Source organism: Panthera tigris, chromosome D3 (assembly GCF_018350195.1).
Source record: "Panthera tigris isolate Pti1 chromosome D3, P.tigris_Pti1_mat1.1, whole genome shotgun sequence".
Lineage (NCBI taxonomy): Eukaryota > Metazoa > Chordata > Mammalia > Carnivora > Felidae > Panthera > Panthera tigris.
Genome location: NC_056671.1, coordinates 5,174,174 through 5,201,184, shown reverse-complemented (window position 1 = coordinate 5,201,184; position 27,011 = coordinate 5,174,174). Strand labels below are relative to the sequence as shown.

Here is a 27,011-nt window from a genome sequence, read left to right as displayed (position 1 = left end):
GCTGCCCGCAGGGTGGACAGACAGGCAGGGGCGGGCGGCACGGTGAGGAGGCAGGGGCAGCTCGGGCTACAGCAGGGGCCGTGCAGGGGGGAAGGGCAGCCGACCCCACGTCCCCGCCCGGGAGCACCACCCGCCACTGGTCGCAAACCTCCCTGTGAACCACCCTTGTCTTCTAAACCCCCATTCAGTAAATACTTGAGAACCTGTGATTACGTGCTAGGCATCATTCCAGGTGCTGGGGACACAGCAAAAAACAAAACCAAGGTCCCTGCCCTCACGGGCCCCATGGTTTCCTGGGGAGACACAGACAATAAACACCACACAGGACGCACACAGGTGAGAGATGCGGCATCTCACGGGGTGACAGGGCTCCAGAAGTGACCGCAGGGGAAGGAGGGACGGGAGCACAGGGGATGGGGAGGGGGCTGGCAAATTCAAACAAGGGAGGTGGGGGTGGGGGGGGGGATGAGCCAGGCCCCCTGCGGGGGGGGGGGGGGGTTTGGAACAGAGAATGGTGGTCCGGCTGCAGATTTCAGAGGCTCCGTGTGGCCGCTGCGTGGAGCAAACCCGGCCGGGGAGCAAAGGCAGAGACAGGGAGACGCGATGCAGCCTTGGACCGGGGCGGTGGCCACAGGCACGGCGAGAAGCGGTGGGATCCCGGACGTACTGTGAAGATGAAAACTATAACCGTCCCGCTGGTTCAATGTAGGAAGTAAGAGAGAGAAGGGGGAAGCCAGGCTGGGGCTCAGGCTCTCGGCCTGGACGGCCGTGGGAGAGAAAAACCACCGACAGAGACGGGGGTACGGCCGGAGGCCTGAGGCGGGGGGGGGGGGGGGGGGGGGGGGGGGGGGGCAGCGATGAGGGGTCGGGCACCCCCCCACCGGGGTAGTGCAAGCAGCCTCTGGCCGCCTGAACTGAGATCCGCGGTTGGCCCCTGGCTGCCGGAGGCTGTAATTCGGGAGAAAGGTCTGGGCGTGGGGTATCAGCGGCCAGGACAAAGACGCCCCTCACTGCTTGAGACTGGCCGAGGCCCCAACACGTAAGACAAAGGAGCAGCTGGCCAGGAGGTAAGGGAACAGATATTTCAAGTGTCTTAAGAGTCCTTCTGGGAGCTTCCAGAAAAGGTGGAAGGAACTTCGCCCAAAATGCCAGGAAGCAAACAAGGGTCGGGCCACTCCTGTTCCTTCCCCCTCCCCAGCAGGGACAGGAAGACATGGGGCGGGGGAGGGGAAGGGGCAAGAGACTGACAGCCAGGCCTCGGACCACCAGGGTCCCGGACCTCTGGGTTCAGGGAGGTTCTGGGCAGACCGAGCAGCTTCACGTCAGGACCAGAAGCATCCGGGACGCCCCGTGATCGCCAGCTGCTGAGCCCTGTAAAGCTCCAAAGCCAAGAACGGACTGTTTTGTTCCTCTTTGCGTTTCTGCCCCTGCCAGCCATTCCCAGGGCCAGTGGAGGCCAAGGTCACGTTTGACAAGGGAAAACGAGGTACGGGAAAGAACTCCTTTTGTTTCTCGGGTGTTTTTTGTGTTTTTTTTTTATTTTGGCCCTAACCGTACAACTGAATTCTCTGCACCATAAACATGTTTACGGGGCCAAAGCCACTAGATCTTTGTGGCAAAGGGCAGGGGCACCAACTCCTCCACGACTGGGAACCCGAAGCCTGTCCGCGGCAGCCTCGTGCCGGAAACCAGCCCTGGGGGTGGCCGAAGAGCCAGGGGCCTCTCTGCCGCTGACCCAGGACACCGGGTCGACCCACAGACTTTGATGGAGCAGACGCGCTCGTGCGGGGTCTCCGGGGCGACCAGGACGTGCCCCAGGGAGACGTGACGGAGCACGCCTTCGACGCCCACTCGGGACTGGCCTCTGCCTCGTTTGCTGTGCCCGACGAAGGCCGGCACAAGGCGGTTCCGGGTAACTGCACGTAACCACGTTCTGGCTAATCACACTGACTCACTGGGTGCAGGTATTGGCAGGTGTCAGTCATTCCAGGAAGGGACGGGGAACATTTCACGGAACGGGAAGAGCGAGGCCCGCGGAACATGCCCCTGGTGCCAGGCCGAGGGGAGGCCGGACTGCGGCGGCACGCGCGGCCACACGCGGACGCGTGCACCCAGCACGCGCGGACACGCGTTAACATGCGTGCGCGAGGGTGTCCGCACGCGTCGCGATACGCACGACGCGACCGCGACGACGTGCGCACGTGCGGATGCGTGAGGGCCGCGCGTGCCACGCCTCCCCATGCGCGCACACGTCAACACACGCGCGCACCTCTACGCCAACACGGGACACCGCGATCCCTGTTGACCCACGTGCTCCGGGACGGGCTGCACATGCCAACGCGTGTTCGCGCATCACCAGTCACGCGTGTGCCATCAGCGCACGCACACGCCAGCATTTGCGCGTGCACACACACACACACACACACACACACACCCTCGTGAAGCCAGAGCCGAAAACAAAAATAAAACAGACTCCGGGAGACTCAAAATTGCCCCCGGTCTCCAGCTGTCACCATGGAGTAAGAAGGTCTCTCGTGCGCAGGGAGAGAAACCGAGTTCCGCCGCGGGAAAGAGGAAGCAAAACAGGACAGACCCAGCGCGCACCTGCGATCCCAGCCACCCCGGGGGGGAGGGGGGGGGCGCCCGCCATCGGCCACCACAGATCAATTCCCCGCTTTGCCACACGCGGCCAGGTGCACAGGGGGGCCTGCAGAAAACAGCCCAGGAGCGATCAGCCTGTGACACCACGATGCCCTCCAAGATTGACCGGCGGCCTCCCGGAGCTCCGGAGGGGGCGCTGGCCGGCGGGCGGGGCTGGCCCAGCAGACCCCGGGGCAGAGGCACGAGCCCACCCTGAGGGTTGCTGCGACGGCGGGCACGAGACGGGCGGCCCTCCCCAGCTGGCCTGGGCATCTGTGATTCTAGAACACAGCCCGCTCCATCAGACCGGCCCGCCAGCGAGATAGCCACGAGGCGCGCTGTACCGACAGTTCGGGGGAGGTGCCGATAAGGAGGAAAGGCCGGAGCGGACCCCGCTGCCCACCGGCCGCGCAGGCAAAGGCGAGGTCGACCCAAGCGGGGAATCCGGGAGGGGCCCGCCCTACCGCGAAATATTGACAGCAGTCAATACAGACAGCAGGGAGGCCGGGCCTCGGGGCCGGAGGCCCTCTGGACTGAAATCCTGGTTCTGCCATTTCAGCCGTGTGACCTGGGGCAAGGGACTTCACGGCCCTGTGCTTCTCTTTCCCTCAGGAAAGAGAGGCAACAGTCGCTGTTCGGACGCGAAACGAAATGATGTAATACGTGCACGACACTTCAAACGGCATCTGCCGAATACACTCACTGCCCGTCATCTCCGCCCCCACCTTTTAACTGATGGGCAGAGGACATTTGCCAAAGGGCACAAGGCCACCCAGGGGCAGGGCACGGCGTTCCTGAGGCTCTCCGGGTGGCTCTCGCTGAGGGCAGAAGGAGCAAACTAGAGTCTGGGTCCAAGTCCCGGGCGAGGGGAGAGGGCGAGGAAACACCCCAACCTCACGGCCCTGACCACCTCTCCGTCACCCACCGTACCACGAACCCCCCGCTGCTCTGGCCCTCGGGGACGCTGCCGTGGGAGCGACAACGCGGCCCCTGCCCCAGCAGACGTCCACGCTCATGAGGGCGAAAGAGGACACACAAATAAACATACAGCATAACGGAGGCTACCTTCAGGGACGTGCGGGGCGAGCTACACAGATATCTCAGAGTGAGCCTTCCGGACAGAGAGGAGCGCGAGCCAGAGGCTCTGTGGTGGCACCAGGCTCGGCAGGCTCGAGGACATCCAGGAGATGTGCATGGCAGGTGAGCTGCGGGGCCAAGAGCGGGTGAGGTGAGAGAGGGAAGGAGGGCCAGACTGCAGGGGCCTCTGGGCCACCGAGAGGACCTCGGTCTTCACTCAGAGTAACACAGGGAACCTTGCAGGGTTGTCAGCGAGGGGACGTATGGTCTGCTGAGTGTTTCATCAGGATCCCTCTGGCTGTCTACGGAGACCAGAGAGAAGACTACTGCACCAGTCCAAGCAGCGGTTGGAGAAGGCTTTCGGGGTGATGTTGAGGAGTTGAAACACAGCTAGGTTTTGAAGATAAAGCCAATAGCATCTGCTGATAGACCATATCGGGCATGACCCAAGATCTTCAGCTCTGCGCTCGGGGAGATGGAGGCGTCATTTCCCGAGATGGAAATACACACGGGGGAAGCCTTCAGCCTCAGCTGGAAAAATTCGTGCACAAAGCACCTGAGACTGATCCCAACCAGAAAACCAACTTAAAGACAGCAGAGGGGACTCAGCTCCCCTCTGGGATGTGAAGAAGGCTAAGGGGCCCAGCAACACACACGGTGGCCCAGCAGACGAGCCCTTCCCACCGCTGGGCCTTTGCCGTTGGACCAGAGACACCCGGAAATGTACCCTTAGGGACCTTGACCGTGCATTCCTCACCCATTCAAACTTGGGACGACCGCGCATGCCAGGATCAGTTCTAGGCAGTGGATACAAGTGTCCCCATTCTCCTGGCGTTTTCTTCCAGAACATTTTCACACGCGTGCATGCACACGCACGCACACACACACACACACACGCACCAGGCAGGGTCAGCTGGGGCAAATGACTCTCCGAAGCTTGTTTCCCTAACTGTTGGTGATGAGAACGAGAAGTGTCACAGAATTCCCCAGGACCAAACAAGAGGACATTTACAAAGATGGCCTGAATACTGCCCGGCACTCGGTAATTCATGATCACGCCGTCTGGCCGAATGCCTCTTGTCCACTCCTGCCTGCCGCGGGGAAGAAGGGACGAGTCTCGCTTCCTTCCCTGGACCTCTCCCAGCGACCTCAATCCACAGGGCTCCTCTGCCATTTGTGTCTAATTCATTGGGCCATTCTCTGGGGAAAGTTGTGGGTTCGTCACTAATGTTTAATTAAACACATAATACACGAATATTCTCTTTGTTAAAAAAAAAGAAAAAGTTGGGGCGCCTGGGAGGCTCAGTCGGCTGAGTGTCCGACTTCGGCTCAGGTCACGATCTCACGGTTCGTGAGTTCGATCCCCACATCGGATGGGATGGAGGGCTCCCACTCGATGTCCTATGCCCCTCCAGAAGTGGATACCCCAACTCGAGGCTGGGGTGCCGGCCCACCACGGCCACAAGCCGTGTAAACCCCGGCAAGTTGCCGATCTTTGCTGTGCCTCCGTTTCCTTATCTGTGGGAACAAAAGCACGGTCTCAGCCTGTTTCTCAAGGCAGTGGTCAGATTCAAGTAAGAAACCAGGCACATCCAGGGTATTTCCACACACATGTAATCACCTTTGCGCTTTGTGATCGTGCCAGGAGGCAAACTACATCTGACCCCTGACTCAGAGGTGAAGTAACGCGCGAGGTCCCCAGCCAGCAAATGGCAGAGCCCGGGTCTACAACCCCCGGGCTCCGGAAACCGTCACAGGTTTCAAAATGCATCGCATCGCGAACTCAACCCCATCGGCAGCCTGAGACATGTAAATCAAACCCATCAGATTAACAACAACAAAACACGACAATCAATTGGCATGGATGTGGGGGGAGTGGGCACTGTCATGCTGTTGGTGGCTGTGTGAATGCTAGAGCTTTTCAGAAAGGCAATTCGGCGGTAACTGTCAAAACTCAAGCTGAACGGACTTCGCGGTCTAGAGGCTTCTATCCTGAAAATCCACCCGGCGGAGGCGTTGGTGCCTGGACGCCGAGAGGCACGTGCCAGGACATTCACTGTTCGGTTACTCCGCGACAGAGAAAATCAGCCGTCAATAGAGAAGCAGGGAAATAATGAAGTGCAAAGCCACTGGAAGGAAAGCCACGCAGCAGTGAAACCAACAGCAAAGACCGGAGAGATCTATCTGTTCTGATATGGAAACGTTTTCCAAGAGGTACGCAGGAACTGAAAAGCAAACGGCAGAATATTTACACATAGCTTAGCTCACTATACGTAACAAGTATGTACCAACGTGTACAAATACGTGCTCACGATGCGTGCACTGATGAAAGTCTAGAAAGACACAGGCCAATGACGGTGGTATTATCTGAGGAAGGGAATAAAGTGGAGGGAACTTTTTTCCTCCATTTGAATGGGTTTTGTTTTTTTTTTTTTTTTTTTTTTTTTTTTGTGCAAGCAAGGGCTCATGCCTTTGACATGCGGACTTCTTCAGTGAACCAAAAAGCATAAAAAAATGGAAATCAAAAGCACAAGGCCCGCCATTCAAGCTGTCCAGGGGCCTGTGCAGCCAAAGAAAACACCGGCGGGCAGGAAGTTCCTCCCTCTCCTGGGGTCCCACCCGCCAGGTCCCCTGAACACAGACAGTCTTCTTCCACGGGAGGCACTTGGCCAGGGCTCAGCCGGGGCTGCCCAAGAAGTGGCTCTCACGGGCCAGGCGTTGCCTTCCTGCCCTCACGCCACTCAGTCCCAAACCAATCGCCTTTGGGAGAGTCACATAGGGTGCTGGGTGGCTCTCGCTCAACTTTGAGCCCGGAAATTCTAGCTGCGGGACAAGGGAGGACGATGTCACTCTCCGCTTCGGAAGCCTAGCGTTCGAGTCGGGAATTAGGAGGCACACGCGTGTGAGCTGATACACGTGGAACCGACATCCCGAACCTGACCAACGTCCACAGACGGAAATCACCCCGAAGTCCGGTCCGAGAAGGACGGGGCCGGTGAGGTTCTTCATCAGCTCTAAACCCCACCCGCCCTCACACTCCCCCCTCCACCACCGGGGTGACAGCGTCTCCAGGATGCACACCGTACGGGAACCGTAACATCGGCGGGCGTCTACGGAAGGCTCGCGCTGGGATAAAGCTCTCACGGCTACTCTGGAAAGCGTAGCCCCTTGGCCACTGCGGGAGAGAACAAAGCAATTTTAATGCTTCGAGGGGAGCTTCTCCTGCCATCCCCAGAGGCCAAAAAACACGAAGAGGAACTCGGTGTTCAGTGCCACCGTCAGCCAGGATCTCCTTGGAATCAGGCTACGGGGCTTAAGGGGAAAAGATCTGAAAACTAAAGAAAACAAAAACGAAAAACACAGTGTGGCCAGTATAACTCAGACAACTACTTCCCCAGAGACCGTGGTAAAAGCCAAACGTTGCAGCATGTTTGAAGATGGCCAGGTCCCAAGAAGGGACAGGCAGGTGTAGGCGGATTGTAGCCTTCATTCATCCACAGATTCATTCATTCCCAGGCATCCTGTGCTGGGCATGGGGCACACACACACGAAATGTGGACAAGTCTCATTCTTTTTTTTTTTTAATTTTTGAGAGAGACAGACAGAGTGCAAGCGGGGGAGGGCCAGAGAGAAAGGGAGACACAGACTCTGAAGCAGGCTCCAGGCTCTGAGCTGTCAGCACAGAGCCCGACTCGGGGCTTGAACTCGTGGACCACGAGGCCATGACCTGAGCCCAAGTGGGACACTTAACCCACTGAGCCACCCAGCTGCCCTAAGGACAAGTCTCATTCTTAAGAAACCCACTTAAAATAGCCAGCGAAGGGGGAAAAGAGAAATCAACGAGCCAGTGACATTATCCACATCTGTATCCCCGCTCAGTGTCTGGGCAAAGCAAGCCTCAGTCTCCCCTCCCCACACTGCAGGTGCTGTCTCTGGCTTCGAAGCCCTGAAACACTTTTAGCTCAGCTGCGATCCTCTCTGCAGTGTCCCTGGCCTTCCTTAACTCCAGCTCATTCAAACAGGCTGTCCAGACACCCAGGGCAGAGTCTAGTCCCAGGCTAGCTCATTTGTCTCCACGGTTGAAAGGGCAATCGTACCTAAGGTTATGAACAGAGGAAAACCCTCTGCGTCTGCAGCCTTGGGCTTGTGGCTGCCTCTGTGTCAATCTGGGGAGAAAGCGGCTTATCGCTTCCAATCCGCATCGGGAAGGCGATGCTGGCGGAGGACAGAGCATTCGGCCCCTGAGAAGGCCTTTCTGTGTGGATTCTGGACAGCAGAGAATGCTCTACTGAGCACCGTAATGGGAGACCGGGGCGCCCATGTGAGTGTCACAGCAGCACATGAATGGAGGGTTCCTGTCCTCTTGGGCGCACAGGAAACAGGCAAAGTGCGGCCCTAATTTTAGTAGACGCGGCCTCAGGCTGCTGTACTAAAGAGGCGGGAGGGTAGCACCATAATGTGGCCAGACTCCAGGCCCGTCCTGGGCCCCCGACCCCCTTAGGGTGAGGTCAGGCTCCGGGTGGTCTCTCATTCTGGCCTTCCGGACCCTGGCCCGCGCCTCCGGGAAAGTCCCTGGAAGCCTCCTTTGCCCCGCACCTCGGCCTGGGTCGCGGAGGGTACTGGGGAGGCGGCCAGCTGCCCCTGGCGATGTGCTCTGGGCTCCGCCGTGCTCGGGGGCCCGGAACCAGGGCGCCAATCCCGGCCGCAGCTCGCCGGGCCTCCGGCTGCGCGCCCTCCAGCCCCCGACCCGGCGCGGGCCCCGGCCGGCGCCCCTCACCCACCTTGAGCACCTGCTGCTTGATGAGCGTGGGCACCATCACGATCATGACGGCGCCCAGCACGGCGCACAGCAGCCCGAGGAAGCCCAGCATCGCGGCCGCCCGGCGCGCTCTGGCGCGGCTGCCCATGTCTGCGCGCCCTGGCGCCCGCCCGGAGCCCGCGCTGCTCCGCGCCTGGGTGGGGACGGGGACCGAGGCGACAGAGGCGCCGACTCCGGGGACGCGGCCCGCAGCGGCACGGCGGGGCCCGGAGCGCGGCGCGCGGAGGAGCGGCCCGGCAGGTGGCCCGCGGTCTTATGAGCCATCGCCGGCGCCGCTGGACCGCCCCCCGGGCCGCCCGGGGCACCGGGATTCGGGCGCGCGCCCACGGGCGGGGGCGGAGGGGCGGGGCCCGCGCGGCCAGGGGGGCGGGGCCGGGGCGGGGCGCGGATCGGACGGTCTGGAGGACACGCCCCGCCGTGGGGTGGGGGGAGTCTCGCGCCCCACGCCCTCGCTTCCGTTTCCGCGGGTGGCGGCGGGGCAGTTCCGCCGTCCGCGTGCAGGGGCGTCGGCGCTGCCCGGCTCCCCCGCTCGCTCCCCTTCCCCTCTCCGCCCCGCACCTCCCTTTCCCTGCTCCTCCTCCCCCCTTGACCTGCTCCTTCTCCTCCTCTGTCTCCCCCGCCTCCCCCTGCTCCCCTCCCCCTGCTGCTCCTTCCCCCATCCCGCGCCCCTGCCGGTCCTCCTCTCCCACTTCCTCTGTCACGGCCCACGTCTTTGGTCACATTGGGTAGGAGTTTCCCAACTCACCAGAAACACCAGAACCCACCGCCACCCCCGCCTCTGTCCCCGAGTCCCCCCCCCCCGCCCCGTCCTATCCCCCAAGTCCCCACCACGCACACCTTCTATTTTAGCCTCGCTCTTCCCGGAACCAGCCTCGCAGACTCCCGCCTCAGTGCTCAGTGCCCGGTACAGCGCCCCACCCCCCCTCGCTTGGCATTTCTGTTCCCCCGGGTATCTGCCGGGCTCCTTCCTTCACGACTGCCCCGCCACCTTATCAGAAAGGCCTTCCCCCGCCACCTTGTGCAAAATGAAATAGCGCCGGCTCTCCCGGGCCGCGCTCCCCCTTATCGCGGAGCACCACCTGGCCTGCAACACGTTCATTTGTTCTTTGCGTTCTGAGCCCCCCCCCACACACACACACCCCCACCCCCCTGCGCCCCAGCTGGGATGCTGTGGGGTGGACGCTTTGTCTCTCTGCCCCGTCCTGCCCCACTGCCTGGCAGGTGATGGTTGCTCTCAGCAAGCACTTGAGAATGAACGGAGGCTGGGTGCTGTGCTAAGGGCCTGACACACGGGGCTCCATTTCCCAGATCGGAAAGGCGCCCGGAGAGGTCAAGTCAACAGATCCACGTTCGTGCTTTTCTAACGAGGACGGAGACATGATGAGCGAGTGAACGATGGATAATCGCAGGTAACGAGTTGGAGGAAATGAACAGGTGGCCATGGGCTCCCCGGCAGTCCTCCGCAGCCCCCCACCCGGCCTGGCCTGCCTCCGGGTGCCTGCGACCCCCAGCCCCCACCTCACACTGGGTTCCGGAGCCCTGACGTAGGCCGAGCCCCTCATTCCCCGACTGGGCTGCAGAGAGGGCAAGGGCCGGGCAGGGGTTACACGGGATGGGAGGCAGTGTCCTCAGCACCCGGCTAAGGCAAGCCAGCCCCTGATGGCTCAGAAAGGGGCCTTCTGAAACCGCCACTTGACCCTGGAGGGAAGCGGCCTTATCCCAGGCCCATCCTGAAGCAGCGTGGCCTGGCCTGAGCCCGTATTTATTGGGCACCCACTGCATACCGGCCAGACAGCCTTGCCTGGAGACCTGCCCTTGTCCAGGGTGCGTGCAGGAGGGGTGCCAGGGCAAGGCTGTGTTGTCCCATGGGAGCAGGTCCAGGGAAACCCGTGCTCCGGGGTTCCCCACGGCAGAGTCCTGGGGGCAAGTGGCTTGGCCCTCTCTGGGCCTCAGTTTGCTCGTTTGTCACATGGGATAAGAGCCTCTCTCCAAGGGCTGTTGTGAGGATTCAGTGATTTGGAAAACTGGTGGCACTTCATGCCAGCTCCCAGGAGGCGTGAACACAGCTATAAGCCCTGTGCGTCCCTCGCTCTGCCCCACCTGGCTCCCGTCCGCGTTTCTGTCCCCATCTCCCAGCCTCTCCCCATGTTCACGCTACTCCCAGCCTCCTGGGCTTGCTTTCTGTTCCTTGAACGGCCTCAGCTTTCTTCTGCCACAGGGCCTTTGCACCTGCGGTACCTCAGGCCTACAACACTCTTCCCTCAGATCCTTCTGGGGCTCACTCCTCCTCCAGGCTTCAGCTCAAAGTCCACTCCTCAGAGGGGCCTTTACTGTTAAATATCCAAAATGGGAACACCAAGCCACCAGTCGCTCTACCAAGTCACCCCGTTTTATCTGAAATTGTTGTCTTCGTTTTTCTATTTCCTTTGTCTCCCCCAGCTCTAGAGCAGAAGCCCTTCTGTTCTTGCTAACGGATGCACCCCCAGCACTGGGACAGTGTCCCGCACGTACTTCATAGGCACTAAAGACGAAGTAATCAACTTGCTCGCTACAGCATTAAGTAATTAATCAAGTCTCTCATGGAGGAATGAATATACTTCGTCGAATTCCCAAAGGTCTTCAACAGCCATCAGCTTTGGGGACTGTCTTATTTCTATTGACTTTGTGGTTCTTGGCAACTGACCAGTTAACTAAAACCTGGGGTCTGCCCTGGCCGGATGCCCCCACCCACTTCCTTGACACCCCTCCTCCCTCAAAGAGGCTCATTCGCCTTGACCATCTCACCCGATCTAACTTGCATTTATTACGAACTCCTCAAGGTCCAAATGTGCGTGATGCTTACCCAAGACAGGCCCAAGGACATGGTGGGAGTGACCTTGCGTCACGGCTGGCTGTCACCTGACCAGAGGCAGAGGAGATGAAAGGCTGTCTGAGACCCGTGACCCGTGATCTCGCCCGAGGGGAGTCACTTCCGGTGGGGGGGGGTGGCCGGGGGCAGGTTTGTGGGGGTGACCTAAGGCGACCTAAGAAGCAGGAGAAAAAGCTTCATCGCACTTGAGAGAAAGACCTTGCCAGGATGAAGAAAGGCAGCAAAAACGCAGAAGAGAAAGAAGGATGAAAAGGAGTAAAATGTTTTCACCGTGGATGCCGGAGGGATCCCGTGAAAACCAAGTCAGATGACGTTCGTGCTCCGCTCCACAGTCTCCCGTGACCGAAAGACGGAGAGTGAGTGTTGGCAAAGAGGCGGGGACGCTGGTGGCCTCAGACACTGCTGGGGGAGGGGGGTGTAACATGGTTCGGCCCCCGGGGAAGCCATCCCTCAGAAGGCTGGACACAGACTCACCTTAAGACCCGGCTGTTCCAGTCTGGGGCACACACAAGAGAAATGAGATCCGCGTCCACACAAACACCCGTGCCCCAGTGGCCCTTACAGCGCTGCCCGCGACAGCCCCAAGGTGGAGGTGGCCCCCGCGTCCCTCAGCTGACGAATAGGTAAATGAGAGGGGCGGTATCACCCCACGGGACGTTATTTGGCACGAAAAGGAAAACAGTGCTGCTATGGGCCGCAGTGCGGGTGAACTTTGAAAACACGATGCCAAGTGAAAGAAGCGTGTTAACAAAACACCACATAGTGTTGGGTTCCGTTCACAGGAAATGTCCAGAAGGGGCAACTCCACCAGGCAGAAAGCAGATTCGTGGTGGTCTGGGATTGGGGGGGGGGGGGGGATGATGATATCTTTGGGATGATGACAATGTCCTAAAATTGACTGTGGTGGTGTTTGCACGACCCCGTGCAATAGACTAAAATCTGGTGGGTTGTGCCCATCAAATGAGTGCATTGTATGCTACATGAGCTAGCTGTCATTAAAAAAAAATCAAACATTTCCCGCGGCCCCCACCTCAGTCAGATTAAAAGCCAAAGTCCTGGGGCGCCTGGGTGGCGCAGTCGGTTAAGCGTCCGACTTCGGCTCAGGTCATGATCTCGCGGTCCGTGAGTTCGAGCCCCGCGTCAGGCTCTGTGCTGACAGCTGGGAGCCTGGAGCCTGTTTCCGATTCTGTGTCTCCCTCTCTCTCTGCCCCTCCACCTTCATGTTCTGTCTCTCTCTGTCTCAAAAATAAATAAACATTAAGAAAAAGAAAAATAAAAGCCGAAGTTCACATGACAGCCCACAAGGTCACCATCATCTCCCTGACCTCGTGTTCCCCCTCCCCCCCCACCCCTGGCCCACCTGCTGGACCTCCCGGTGTTCCTCAAACCTGCCACCTTGCTTCTGCCTCAGGGCCTTTGCACTTACCGGTCCCTTTCCTGGATTGCTCTTCTCTCAAACCCCCACAGAGCTCACCCTCTCTCCCTTCGAGTTCTTGCTCAAATGTCATCGCTGCAAGCACTTCCTTCCTATCCACTCTCTTTAAATTACAAACCACACCCCACAATGCTCCCTATCTCCCTTCCCTGCTTTACTTCTGCACTTATCATCTCCAACACACTACATAATGCAGACTTCATAAGGGCAGGAATCTGTCTGTTCTGCCCGTGACCGTGTCTCCAACTCCTACAACAGCGCCTGGCCCACAGTCGGTGGCTCAGTCGGTTAAGCGTCCGACTTCGGCTCAGGTCATGATCTCGCGGTTCGTGGGTTCGAGCCCCGCGTCGGGCTCTGTGCGGACAGCTCGGAGCCTGGAGCCTGCTTTGGATTCTGCGTCTCCCTCTGTCTCCGCCCCTCCCCTGCTCACGCTCGGTTTCTCAATAATAAACATTAAAAAAAATTTTTTTCAATCAATATGTGTTGATGAACGCTAGCTACCAGAGCCCGGTGGTTCAAAATCCACGTGTGCAGCCAGGCTGCGTAGCTGGGTGGCCTCGGGCAAGCCGTCGATCCTCGCTGCACCCTGGCCCCCTTACCTGTGGGATAGCGATGAGCTCAACCGCGCCCACCTCCGGGGGGTGGTCATGAGCTTGAAATGAGTTCATCCTGATTACACACTCAGCAAGGTGCCCGCGTCAGATGGAATCATCGCTCTGTGCAAGCAGCCACATGCCGTCTGCCCCACCCCAGCCCGGGAAGTCTCGGCGTTCTCCTCAAGAGCACTAACCGGATCGCGTGGAAAGAAAGGCCTTGGTTTCAAAGAGTCCTGGTTTCCAGTGGAGCAGGGGCTGAACCAGAGGCACTCGCCTCCCGAGCCCCCGAGGGATGCATAACGGACGAGACTCTTAGCTGAGGGAGAGGAACACGCGGAGGAAGGGAAAAGAGAGGCAGCCGGCCGGAGAGAAGACAGGGGTGAGGGCAAGGGCGGGAGAAAAGGAAAAATCTCCTGAGGAAGGGGAAGCAGTCGTGTTTGGCCACAGCTGCCAGGCGAGGGCGAGGGCGAGGGCGGAACCAGAGATCACATCTGCTTTCTCCCTGCTGACTGGGCACCTGCTCTGTGCTGGGCGCTCTGCTGGGCGCCGGGGACCCAGCAGCGTACGTGACAAAGCTCGCCGGCCTTGCACAACTGTTCCAGCAGACAAGCAAGACTGATAAACGAGGGGCGCCCGGGTGGCTCAGTCGGTTGGGCGTCCGACTTGGCTCAGGTCACGATCTCGTGGTTCGTGAGTTCGAGCCCCGTGTCGGGCTCTGTGCTGACAGCTCGGAGCCCGGAGCCTGTTTCGGATTCTGTGTCTCCCTCTCTCTCTGACCCTCCCCTGCTCATGCTCTGTCTCTCTCCGTCTCAAAAATAAATAAATGTTAAAAAAATAAAATAAAAAAAAAAAAGACTGATAAACGATAAACATAATCATTGGTAAATTGTATAACGCGTCAGAGCAGTGCGGTCCCCTACGGTAGCCGCTGGCCACATGGGCTCCCGGGCGCCCAAGACGGGCTCAGCCCAAGCGAGATGTGTCATAAACATGCCGGGTTGCAAAGACTCGGTAGAAGGAGAGAACATAAACTATCTCAATGTCTTTATATTGATGACACGTTGCAATGAAAACATTCAGATACGTTGGGTTAAATAAAATACACAATTAAAACGAATGTCACCTGTTTCTTTTTGTTCTTTATTGTATTTCTGACAGAGAGAAAGAGGCAGAGTGTGATCAGGGGAGGGGGAGACACAGAATCCGAAGCAGGCTCCGAGCTGTCCGCACAGGGCCCGACGCGGGGCTCGAACCCACAAACCGTGAGGTCATGACCGCAGCCGAAGTCAGACGCTTAACCGACTGAACCACCCGGGTGGGCCTCTTTTCACCTTTTAAAACATAGGCAGGGGCACCTGGCCGGCTCAGTCAGAGGAGTGTGCAACTCTTGATCTCACGGTTGGGAGTTCGAGCCCCACATTGACTGTAGAGACTATTTAAAAATAAAATCTTTAAAAGAAACAAAAGCAGCTACTAAAAACTTTGAAATTGCAGATTTGTCTCCCATTGCATTTCTGTTGAACAGCACTGTGTTAATGAACGATCTGTGCTTGGGGGTGGGGGGGTGGGTAAGAGAGCAGCGTAAGTGCCCCCAGTAAGGAGGGGGCAATGCATTTAAATGGGGTGATTGGGAGGGCGTCTGTGAGAAGGTGGCATTTGAGCGAAGACTTAAAGGAGGCACAGGAAGGAGCCATGCAGATTTCTAAGGAAGGGCTTCCCAGAGGGAAGAGCCAGTGCAAAGGCCCTGAGGCAGAAGGGTTCCTGGATAGATTTTAATGAAAATGCCAATTTCTCATACTGATGCAAATGACTTCTGAAGAGCTGTTTCTCGTCAATGGGCAAAAATGCCCCTACAATCTTGTAAATATTCGTGGAGGTCCCCAGAACGCCCAGTCCTCCCCTTGGAGACTTAGCCCAGCCCCAGGCAATCCCGGCTTCCTGCAGAATCACTCAACACTTTGCCAGTCGCCAGCCACCTTCCTTCTCTAAAAGCTGGCAGCTGAATAGTACCTTTGCCCCTGGTTCTCAGGACTTGAGATAGTGCCTCTCTGACAAGGGCTAATTCTCCAACACAAAACCACTTTCCAGGACAAAGGTGGAAGGAAGCGCGTGGGGAGAACCGGGCCAGCAGCCGTGAGCTAAGAACTCTGCTCCATTTCTGCCAGCGCACAAGGGGACAGAAGCCTCCCGTAGTTTGCTGCCTGCCGCAGACAAGAGGATGGCCCCTGACCAGGACAAGGCTCTAAAAAGGTGAGGCACGGGGCGCCTGCCTGGCTCAGTCCGTAGAGCATGGGAGTCTCGATCTCGGGGGTGTGGGTTCAAGCCCCACATCGGGCGTGGAGCCTACGTGGAAAATGTAAGTAAATAAACAAACAAACAAACAAACAAACAAATAAGGCAAAACAGGAAATAAGTATTAAAGAAGATACGGAGAAAATGGGACCACTGTGCACGCTGCAGCCGCTATGGGGAAAAAAACGTAGTGGCTCCTCCGGAAAATTAAACCTGACCCGGCAACTCCCCTTCCGAGCCTATCCCCCGAGGAACTGAGAGCTGGGGCTCGGAGAGAAGAGACCCTCGCCCACCCGTGTCCACGGCATCGAGAGCCAAGGGGTCGACAGAGGAAGGACCAACGTGCAGTGGGAGATGATTCGGCCTTCAAAACAAGGGCAGCGCCGACCCCGCTACGCCCGGGACGCAACTTGAGGACGTGTGTGCTGCGTGATGAAAGGCGCCGGCCGCCCAAGGACAGATACGGGATGATCCCACGGGTGTGAGGCGCCCGGGGGAGTCGCGTCCGCAGAGACGGCAAGGGGGGGTGGTGGGCCCCAGGGGCTGGGGGAGGGGACCGGGGGGTCAGTGTTTCAGGGCCACGGAGTCTCCGATCAGGAGGATGAGAAAGCCCTGGAGGTGGACGGAGGTGGCGCTGCACAGACACGTGAGCGTACTCACCGCCGAGGACCCCGCGTGATATCTACACGATGATATCTACATATCTACACGATGGTAAACGTCTGAGCCGCACAGGGAAGGAGAAGGAGCCCCCACGACGCGCAGGGCTTGTGGCCTAGAGCTTTGCCGAGCGTCCTAGGAGGCTGGCAGGAAACTGAGCTGTAAAGAGGGACCCGAGAGTCGATCTTTGATCAAGAACTGGGGAGGGAGGTGGCAGATAAGATATGGTGGGAAGGGCTTGGAGCAGGGGGGAGGCGGGGGGAGGTTCTCCGCAGCCTCCAGGCCAGGGGAGTGAGGGGCCGTGGGCCTCCCAACTGTCACCAAGCCCACCCTGGAGGGACCGCCTCCCTCCTGGGCCCGTCCTGGGCCAGAGAGGGAAGTCCCGCAAAGTGTGAGGGGGCAGCCCGCTAGCTCCCCTGAGCGACCGTGCCAGAAAGAGGACCCTGCCACGCAGGGGGGCAGGAAGGGGACACGTGCCGGCTATGGGGGCTCGCTGCTTTCCAGGCATTTCCCCCCCCTAAGCCCGGGACGCCCCTCTAAGACCCGAGTGCCCCCTCTGTAAGACGAGGCTGAGACCATGGATCCAGTCCCCCACAATGCATTGCTTCTAGATAATTTAAAAACAATAATAAAACCCACTCGGCCTGCTTCTTTTCTTTTTTTAAGTTTATTTATTAATTTGAGAGAGAGAGGATCCCAAGTAAGCTCTGCCCTGTCAACACAGAGCCTGATCGGGGCTCGACCCCTGAGATCGTGAGCTGAGCCCAAATCAAGAGTTGGACCCAGGAGCCCCAAGCTTTTTCTTTTCTTTTCGTTTTTTTTAGAGAGACAGCATGTGCGAGCAGGGGAGGAGCAGGAAGAGAGAGAGAGAGAGAGAGAGAGAGAGAGAGAGAGAGAGAGAGAGAAAGAATCTTAAGTAGGTTCCATGCTCAGCACAAAGCCCAACACAGGGCTCGATCCCACGACCCCGGGATCATGACCTGAGCTGAAATCAAGAGTCGGACGCTCAACCAACTGAGCCGCCCAGGCGTCCCTTCAGTCTGCTTATTATCACCGCACAACAGTAACTCTAAGAAAGTCAGTGATAAAATATTGCCCCTGAAAAAAAAACCCTTTAAGTTTTCTAAACCAGGAATTGTCAAACGACAAGCCGAATCTGACCCCCAGCCTGTTTTTGTAAATGAAGTTTTATTGGAACACAGCCAAGCCCATTCACTACATGTCACTGACCGCTGCTGTCTTGCTTCAATGGCAGAGTTGAGTTGTGACAGAAACGCTATGGCCCAAAAAGCCTGCAATATTTACCTTCTGGCCCTTTGCAGAAAAAGCTTACCAATTCCCATGCTGAACAATTGCTACCTTGCTGCTGAGTTTTAACAATATCTGCGGAAGCTTCAAATTAGCATCCTTGTGTTACTTGCCCTTTACTTCTTTGTTTAAATTTATTTTGGGGAGAGAGAGAGAGAGAGACAGAGCACATGCAGAGAGAGAGGGAGACACAGAATCCGCAGCAGGCTCCAGGCTCCGAGCTGTCAGCACAGAGCCCGACGCGGGGCTTGAACTCGTGAACCGTGCGATCATGACCAGAGCCAAAGTCAGACACTTAACTGATTGAGCCACCCAGGAGCCCCAATTTGCCCTTTAATAAGTACGGTATTCTATACAGAATTTAGTTCAGAGAACTTCAGGTGCCACACACACACACACACACACACACACACACACAATATTTTAATAAACATCTTTAAAATAGAAATGTATTCTTCTTTCTGTTTGTCTAAAACTAAAAAAGGAAGGTACCTGGCTGGCTCAGTCTGTGGAGCATGCAACTCTTTTTTTCTTTTCCAAATTTTTCTTTAAGTTCTAGTTAGTTGGGGCACCTAGGTTTTGGCTCAGGCCATGATCTCATGGTTTGCGAGTTTAATCCCCGAGTCGGGCTCTGTGCTGACCGCTCAGAGCCTGGAGCTTGTTTCGGATTCTGTGTCTCCTTCTCTCTCTGCCCCTCCCCTGCTTGCGTTCTCTCTCTCTCTCTCTCTCTCTCTCTCTAAAATAAACATTAAAATTTTTTTCAATTAAATCTTTAAAAAAAGAAAGAAACTAAAGAAGGAATCCGGAAAATAATTATTCTTACTGAAAATAATTGTCGTTTAAAGGGTGGGGTGTTAAAAAATGGTGCACTCAGGGGTCAATTGCTGACACGATCTTTGTGACAATGAAATGGAACATTAAACTTGCGTGTGATAGGCACCATTGGCCGCCTTCCCCAAACTCCTCTCCACCCCCCTCTCTGCTGAATGCAGAGTGCCCACCTTCTTCCGGGTGGCCACGAGGCTCAAAAAGGGGGACCCCACGCCCCCCTAGGAGGGGATCCCGATTGTGCCGAGCCGGTCTGGAGAATACTATTCGCCTCGCTATGACTGGCTTAGAGACAAGACGGACACATGACCAAATTCTGGCCAATGAGACAAGAGGGTGGCGGGTGTTATCCCATCTGAGTGGGACAGACGTCTGGGGGGGTGACCGTCATCTTGCCGTGTAGCAAATGCCGGAGCAGGGAGATGGCAAGAGCCTGGGTCCTCAGCGACACCCGTCCTTGGCCACTGAGACTGAGAACCCCAAAGCGGCCCTATCAGAGGACTCTCCCCCTCCGGAAATAATAAATGCCTTGATTGTCCGACTGTTTGGGTTGGTGCTTTCTAGTAGCAAAAAGCAAAAAGCATCTCAATGGATACAGATATGAAACCCTCTGGCAAGCAGCCAGCAGCCACAATCAACAGCGTTATTGATTGATTCGTTCGGGGAATGTTTACTGAGTGCCCTCTATGTGGCAGAACAGTCCTGGGCACTGGAGAGCTCATGGGAGAGGTCCTTCCTCTCCTCGAGGTGCATTCCAGCGGGTGGGGGCAGACACAAAAGCAAGTCCACGAATGAGCAAACAGCATCATTTCGGACAATGCTAAAGGCGCAGAAAGAGACAGCATCGAGCAGTTTGATAGAGAGAGTGAGGGTAGGGCTTCTCCGAGAGGGTAACATGGGAGCAAAGAACGGCATAGAGAAGAGCCAGCCACGTGAAGACCCAGGGAAAGGGTTCCAGGCAAGCGAGCACAGCAGGTGCAAAGGCCCTGAGGTGAGAGTGAACTTCGTGTGTCCAAGGACCTGAAAGGCGCAACGTGAGGCTGGCGTGGTTGTGGTAGCAGCTTTCGGGGAAGTATCTGGAAGTGCTCCAAAGGCCCGCAGTCCAAGTCTCCCTCTGCCCCCTCCTTCTCTCTCTCTCTCTCTCTCCCTCTCTCTCTCCCTGTCCCTCTTTCTTAGGGCTTTTGTTCCCAGGCCCAAAGCGTATGAGCGCCGGTTTGTTACACTCTGGGCTGAGTTTTCAGGCTTCTCTTTTTAACTCAAGAGAACCACTTAACCTCTCACCGTCGGGGGGGGCCTGACCCCACACTGGCTTGTTAAACGATCGCCAAGTTTTCGTGCTTCGGCCTGACTGAACAGCTCATTTGCACCCAGCCCCCGTCTGTTTGTCTGTCTCGCTGTCTGTCCTGCCGGAGCAACATTTTCTGCCCCGCCCAGAAAAGGGCAGCAGCCTGCCCTCCTCTGCCCCGGGGCCCGCTGAGGCACGGGGACACGTCCCGCAGCATCAGGGCAAGACGACGGTCCCTGGGCAGCCAGGCACAGCAGGCCAGTGTCGGGACAGAGAATCCTTTGGGACAGGAAAAGCCCGCCGCCTGCTTTAAAAATTCGCTCAACCGTAGAACAGCAAAGTTGCCTGTTTCTTCCCCGAGGGGGAGACTGTCCTTGGCCACCAGACTGTATGTCGGAGGCGGCTGGAACCTAGGTAGAAGCAGCTTCCAAAAATATGATCTAGCAAGCGAGGGATGGCAACACCGTTCCGGACACAACTGCCAGCATCCGAAACTGCTTTTTGCCAGGGACAGGGTGGTGCTGGTGGGCGGAGGGGGGGAGGAGAGAGAGGCCGGGGCTGGGGGGGGGGGGGGGGCGGGGGGAGGAGAGGGGGGGGGAGGGGAGAGGAGGGGGGAGGGGAGAGGAGGGGGGAGGGGGGAGAGGAGGGGGGAGGGGAGAGGAGGGGGGAGGGGAGAGGGCCCGGGGGCAGCAGGGGCGGGGGCACCGCTGGACATTCACAGGACCGTCGGTTTAACTGTGTCTACTGAGCATTTCTTACGGGCAAGGGAGACACGGGGCCCATCAGCTGCGGCCTCGTACAGGTTCCAGACCCGTAGGGACAAAGATATTACTCTCACACCGGTGAGTCTATACTGGCACCTAAGAAAAACGCTCTCAGGGAAAGGAGTCCGCTTCAGTGAGGGTGTATTACAGAGGTGACAGAGTGGCCCTTTGTCAAAGCAAGCAGGATCGAATTACTTCCTGCCTAAACCCCGTCCTGGTTTCCCGTCGGTGCCCATTGCCCGGGCATAAAGCCTCCAGCCCTCCCTGGGGCCCACAAGGCCCTGGGCCTGGGCCACCTCCCTCCTCCACCTCTCCCCACCCCTCACTCCCTGAGCTGCAGCCACCCTAAGCCTCTGGTGGATCTTCTGATGTGCCCGGCTTGCACCCACCACAGGACCTTGGCACGTGCTGGGCTCACCGCTTTAAACACTCATCACTGGTCTCCACAGCAGCTCCTTCGAGGTCCAGCTCCAATGTCACCTCCTCAGAGAGGCTTCCCCTGGCCGGCGCATCTAAAGAAACACTCCTTATCACATCATCCTGTTTTATTTCCGCGACACCCAGATATCGTCCGGCCTGATTCTGTCTGTCTCCTTCACCAGTATGCCTGTCCTCACACCAGGGCCCACAGCGTGCGAGGGGTGTGATGGTCTGTGGAATGAATGAATGAGTGAGTGAGTGAGTGAATAGGGGACCTGACCCCAGCGGGAGAGGTCAGGGAAGGCTTTCTGGGTCGCCCTCTGATAGACAAGGAGGAACCGGGCTGTTAACCTCAAATCTGGCTTAACACCAGAATCCCGGGGGCTCTCAGGCATGCCGAGCAAGGTCCAGGGATCTGTGTTTTCACATGCCTTCCAGAGGCTTCTGACGAACACTCCAGATAGGCCATGGGAGGGGTGAGAAGGACCTTCCAGAAGCCCAAATGTCAGGAGGGACTCCCACGCTGACCTATTCTCCAGCTCCTTCTCACTGAGACAAGCCCGAGGCTGTCTCCCTTTCCACCCTCTCCTTGAGGCGGCTGAGATCTAAGGCGGCCGGGCACCTGATTCTGCACTTGGTGTTGGCTCCCAAGGGCCCCCGCCCCGAGCCGCGGTTAGTGCAATCTGGCTCCGTGGGAAAAGTGCATTTTGCTTCCAGCTCCCCTGTCCCGGCCCTGCCCCCGCACCGGAAAGGGAGAAAGTTGTCAGGTAGGAAGGTGTTTATTTCGGCAACGTGTTTACCACCATATGGGAATCCAGCTCCTGAAACTCAATCCTCAGGAGCCTCCACGGAAAGAAACAAGACACCCGCACCCTCTGAGCTTTGCTGCGGGGGGGACAGCAGGGAGTCGAGCTCTTTTTCTCTTCCTTCTCCTTCCACGGCCCCTCCCCATCGAATCTAAGATTTCTCCTGCACGGATAGGTCTTGAATTCTTTGATTTCTCTCCATCTGCGGTGGTTTCAGAATTGGGTATTCCCCCCCGCCCCCAGCAGCACCCGCCCTGCCCTCACCTTGATTACCCACTTCTGGCCCCCAGAGACACGGAATCATTTCTGTTGTGACACATCAGCTCTAGCTGGACAGCCAGATGCCCCCTGAAACTCAGGTGTCTCCAAAGCTCAAAGGGAAAGCGGCAAACGGTAACCGGAGGCTAATTCTTCATCTCCCCGCGTTATATTCCCTTCTGCCCACCTGCCCCAATGGCTGATATCCTACCAGTTTCTGATTGAAGAAGAATCTGGGGGAAGGTCAGCACTTTTGCTGTCTTCCTGTTGGCACGTTTCATGTTCCTTGGAATTTCTGAAAAACAAAGAACCGAAGTGAGAGTTTTCCCCAGCACAGGACTGACAAGAGGAACTGAGTTCGAGTAAAACAAAACACAAACTCTTATCTTCCTGCAGAACAGTAACTCAGACGCTGTTCAGAGCAAACACTCTCTCCTTTAAGAAAGCACCTTTTGGGGGGCGCCTGGGTGGCGCAGTCGGTTGGGCGTCCGACTTCAGCCAGGTCACGATCTCGCGGTCCGTGAGTTCGAGCCCCGCGTCAGGCTCTGGGCTGATGGCTCGGAGCCTGGAGCCTGTTTCCGATTCTGTGTCTCCCTCTCTCTCTGCCCCTCCCCCGTTCATGCTCTGTCTCTCTCTGTCCCAAAAATAAATAAATGTTGAAAAAAAAAAAAAAAAAGAAAGCACCTTTTGGGACGCCGGGCGGGGGGGGGGGGGGGCGGGGCTCGGTCAGTTAAATCATCCCACTTTGGCTCAGGTCATGATGTCACAGTTCGTGGGTTTGAGCCCCGCGTCGGGCTCTGTGCTGACAGCTCGGAGCCTGGAGCCCGCTTGGGATTCTGTGTCTGTCTGTTGGTCTCTCTCTGCCCCTCCCCCACTCATGCTCTGTCTCTCTGTCTCTCAAAAATAAATAAACATTAAAAACAAACAAAAGAAAAAAGAAAAAAAGAAAGCAAGCACCTTTCAAGCCAAGAACACAAGCTCTCCAAACCCTATGAGGAAAGGTCAACTTTGCAGTTCGTCTGAATATGAGCCCTGTACAATCCCTATGGTAATTTTACATCTCAAAGCCTCAAGGAAAGCTTCTGGAAAGCCACAGAAGAACCTGGTACTAGACGCTGCCTTCGAGGGGGGCAGCCAGGGCAGGGCAAGACTTATTTTCTGCCCAGACCTGTTTATACTTGTGTGGCTTTAGCACGTATCTCTGCAGCCTGTGGCAGTTCTCCAGAAAAAGCGAAGCCTATTTTGTGTGAAAGGACATAGTCAACAGGGTGAAAAGGCAACCTAACAGAATGGAAGAAAATATTTGCAAGTCGTGTGTCAGATAAGGGGTTAATATCTAGAATATATACAAAGCTCCTGCAACTCAACAACAACAAATCAAAGAACCCGGTCAAAAAATGAACAAAGGGGGCGCCTGGGTGGCGCAGTCGGTTAAGCGGCCAACTTCGGCTCAGGTCACAATCTCGCGGTCCGTGGGCTCGAGCCCCGCATGGGGCTCTGTGCTGACCGCTCGGAGCCTGGAGCCTGCTTCGGATTCTGTGTCTCCCTCTCTCTCTCTGCCCCTCCCCCGTTCATGCTCTGTCTCTCTCTGTCCCAAAAAAAAAAAAAAAAAAAAGTTGAAAAAAAAAAAAATGAACAAAGGACTTGAGTAGGAATTTCTCCAAAAATGATGTACAAGTGGGTCGACAAGCACATAGAAGGATCGCTAATTATCGGCGAGATGCCAATCAGTGAGATCTGACCTCACACCCATCAGAATGGCTACCACCCAAAAGACAGAAAACAACCAGCACGGCCAAGGGCGTGGAGAAATTGGGAATCCAGCAATCCCACTTCTAGGTATACACCCCGAAGAACTCAGAGCAGGATCTCAAAGAGAGAGTCACACACGCGTGTCCACAGCAGCGTTATTCACAATAGCTGACAGGTGGGAGCAACCCCAGTGCCCGCTGACGGACGAATGGCTCAACACGATGTGTTCCAGCCATACAGTGGAATATCATCCAGCCTTGGAAATTTGGAATGGGGCGCCCGGGGGGGCTCAGTCGGTTAAGCGGCCGACTTCGGCCCAGGTCACGATCTCGCGGTTCATGGGTTCGAGCCCCGCTAGCGCCCTGTCTCTCTCTCTCTCTCCGAAATAAATAAAACATTTTTTAAAAGTTGGGAATAAAATTCCGTCACCTCCTACAACAGGAACGAACCTCGAGAACATTATGCTAAGTGAAACAGGCCAGTCACAAAAGTCAAATACGGATTCCCGTTACGTGAGCAGATTTACAGTCTGGGGGGATGGGGCGCCAGGGTCTGGGGGAGCGGGAGCGAGAAGTTCATGTTTAATGAGCTTCTGTTTTCCAAGATGAAAAAGTTCTAGATAGCCTTAACCCTGCACCTTCTAGCTGTGCTCGCTTCTAATGAACAGGATGTGGCACAGGCGATGAGGTCCGCCTGGCTCTCACGGGCTGCTCGCTCTTGGACCCCGGACCAAGTGCCGATGCTCTGTGCTGTGTTCTAGCCAACAACCGCCACCGAGGACCCAGCCCAAACCAGCACCAACTGCCAGCCGTGCGAGGGAGGGAGCTTCTTGGTTTCCGCAGCCACTTCTGACCCAAGCACCTGACAAAGCTGCGCAGGGACCGCCCTGCTGAGCCCGGTCACCCCCAGAGCCGAGCCACACAATCGTTGGACGGCGTGATGTCCTGCCCCTAAGTCCGGAACGGTTTATTAAGCAGCGACAGATAACTAAGCAATCCTGCGGAATCATTTTCATTATGTGTGTATATTAGGTATGCTTTTAATACCTCATAAAGAGAATTAAAGGGCCATCTTTTACGGGGGCGCCTGGTTGGTTCCATCGGTCAAGCATCCGACTCTTGATTTTGCCTCAGGTCACGATCTCAGTGTTTGTGAGTTCGAGCCCCGCGTTGGGCTCCAAACCTGACAGCTCAGCACTGAGCCTGTTGGGACTCTCTCCCTCCCTCTCTGCCCCTCTCCCACGCATGCTCTCTCTCTCTCTCTCTCTCTCTCTCTTCCAAAATGAAATAAATAAACTTAAAAAAAGATCAGCGTTTAAAAATATAATTTAAAGGATAAGTAAAGCCCTACGGCTGCTGTTCAAGTCTAAAGATTTGCACAAAAGCTCAAAAAAAAATTCTAGATCGGTTTTTGCCCCTGTATCTCAAGGAAATACTTTCAGATTTTTTTTTCCTGATTGTGAAATATCTTAAAAGTATGCTATATAGTATAGCATCATGCACACCGGGTACCTAGCACCCAGACCTGATAAGTCTTCGTATTGTGACGTATTTCTTTCTGCTTGTTTTTTTTTGAAAATGGTACCAAGAAAAAAAAGACATAAATTTAACATCTTAACTCTTTTTAAGCGCGCAGTTCAGTGCTGTTAACTACATTCACGTGGCTGGACCCAGAGGTCCAGAACTTCTGCATCTCACAAAAGTAAAGCTCTGTCCCCATAAACAACATCCCCCGCTTCCTCCCTTCCCCAGCCCCTGGCAACCGCCACCCTGCTTTCTGTTTCAGTGAGTTCGGCTACTTTAGACACTTCATATAAGTGGAATCAGGCGGTAGTTGCCTTTGGTGACTGGCTTCTTTCTTTCAATTGAGGTGAAGTGACAGAAAAGTAACATTTTCCTACGAACAGTTCGGGGGCATCCAGTCCTTCCACGACGCTGTGCAACCCCATTTCTGTCTATTTCCGAGACTTTTCATCACCCCAGATCAAACCCCGCCCCCATTAACGTTACTGCCTGCTCCACCCCCACCCCCACCCCACCCCACCCCACCCCAGACCCTGGCACCCACCAGGCTACTTCCTGTCCGGATGGATTTGCCGATTCTGGACATTTCATATAAATTAGATCAGGCATCATGTGGCCGTACTGTCTCTGCTTGTTTGGGAAATGCAGTATCGGGGCGCCCGGTTGGCTGCGCAGTAGAGCAGGTGACTCCTGATCTTGGGGTCCTGAGTGTGAGCTCCACATCAGGTATGGAGATTATTTAAAAATAAGACCTTTAAAAAAATACATTATTACTGACCGACGCCTCTGTCCAGTACCATGCCCGTTATTCTAATAACTAATAAAGAATTTTTTGAAATGAGGAACTGTATTTCAGGATGATAACAAGACTCAAACTTGTAGGGACACCTGGGTGGCTCGGTCGGTTAAGTATCCAACTCTTGATTTGGGCTCAGGTCCTGATCTCGCGGTTGGGGAGTTCGAGCCCCGTGTCAGGCGCTGACGGTGCAGAGCCTGCTTGGGATTCTCTCTCCCCCTCTCTCTGCCCCTCTCCTGCTCGTATGCTCTCTCTCTCTCGAATTAAATAAATAAAAACTTTTTAAAAAAAGGCTTGAAGTTGTAGTAAGAATGTCTCCCCAAGTTGGAACCAACTTATTTCACAGACTTTTATTGAGTGACTACTATCGCCAAGCCCTGTTTGTGGCCCCGGAGATACGGCAACGAAAAGGCAGGTGAGGCTCCTGCTTTTATTTTTATTTTTTAAGTTTATTTACTGATTTTGAGAAAGTGAGAGCACACACAGACAGGGGAGGGGCAGAGAGAGAGAGAAAGAGAATCCCAAGCAGGCTCCGGACTCTCAGGGCAGGGCCCAGTGCGGGGCTCAAAACCAAAAACCATGAGATCGTGACCTCAGCGGAAGTCAAGGTTGGAGACTTAAGCGACTGAGCCCCCCAGGCACCCTGAGGCCCTTGCTTTTAAAGAACGGTGGAGGGGCACCTGGTTGGCTCAGTAGGTAGAGCGTGCAATTCTTTAAAAAAAAAAAAAAAAAAAAATTAATGTTTATTTATTTTTGGGAGAGAAAGAGACACGGAGCTTGAGTGGGAGAGAGGCGGGGGGGGGGGGGGGGGGGGTCACCGAATCCGAAGCAGGCTCCAGGCTCTGAGCCCTCAGCACAGAGCCCGATGTGGGGCTCCAACCTG

The 27,011-nt window shown here is 56.2% G+C and overlaps 1 protein-coding gene and 2 long non-coding RNA genes across 9 annotated transcripts in view; 1 reads left to right on the top strand and 2 right to left on the bottom strand.

Moving 5' to 3' along the window:
* SCARB1 (scavenger receptor class B member 1) overlaps nucleotides 1-14,118 on the bottom strand; it is a 68,792-nt gene extending 54,674 nt beyond the window's left edge. The window contains exon 1 of one of the 5 annotated variants that reach the window (XM_042963042.1): nucleotides 13,440-14,118. In XM_042963042.1, coding sequence (XP_042818976.1) covers nucleotides 13,440-13,508 — 69 coding nt within the window. In that variant the 5' untranslated portion in view covers nucleotides 13,509-14,118. Of the gene's footprint in view, nucleotides 1-8,498; nucleotides 8,756-12,831; nucleotides 12,878-13,439 lie in introns of those variants that run through there. The other 4 variants (XM_042963044.1, XM_042963046.1, XM_042963045.1 and 1 more) reach the window with 4 other exon arrangements.
* On the top strand, nucleotides 9,158-12,420 carry LOC122232793. 2 transcript variants are annotated; one of them, XR_006210194.1, is made up of 3 exons: nucleotides 9,158-9,261; nucleotides 9,386-9,945; nucleotides 10,976-12,420. It is a non-coding gene; the product is annotated as an uncharacterized LOC122232793 (long non-coding RNA). The 2 variants fall into 2 exon arrangements; XR_006210193.1 differs by lacking the exon at nucleotides 9,158-9,261 and having other exon boundaries at nucleotides 9,341-9,945.
* A 6,394-nt stretch (nucleotides 14,119-20,512) lies between the features above and the next one.
* On the bottom strand, nucleotides 20,513-26,079 carry LOC107181032. 2 transcript variants are annotated; one of them, XR_006210128.1, is made up of 3 exons: nucleotides 25,877-26,079; nucleotides 22,269-22,352; nucleotides 20,513-21,085 (listed from the first exon to the last, which is right to left on the bottom strand). It is a non-coding gene; the product is annotated as an uncharacterized LOC107181032 (long non-coding RNA). The 2 variants fall into 2 exon arrangements; XR_006210127.1 differs by lacking the exon at nucleotides 20,513-21,085 and adding an exon at nucleotides 21,093-21,224.
* Between the last annotated feature and the right edge of the window lie 932 nt (nucleotides 26,080-27,011).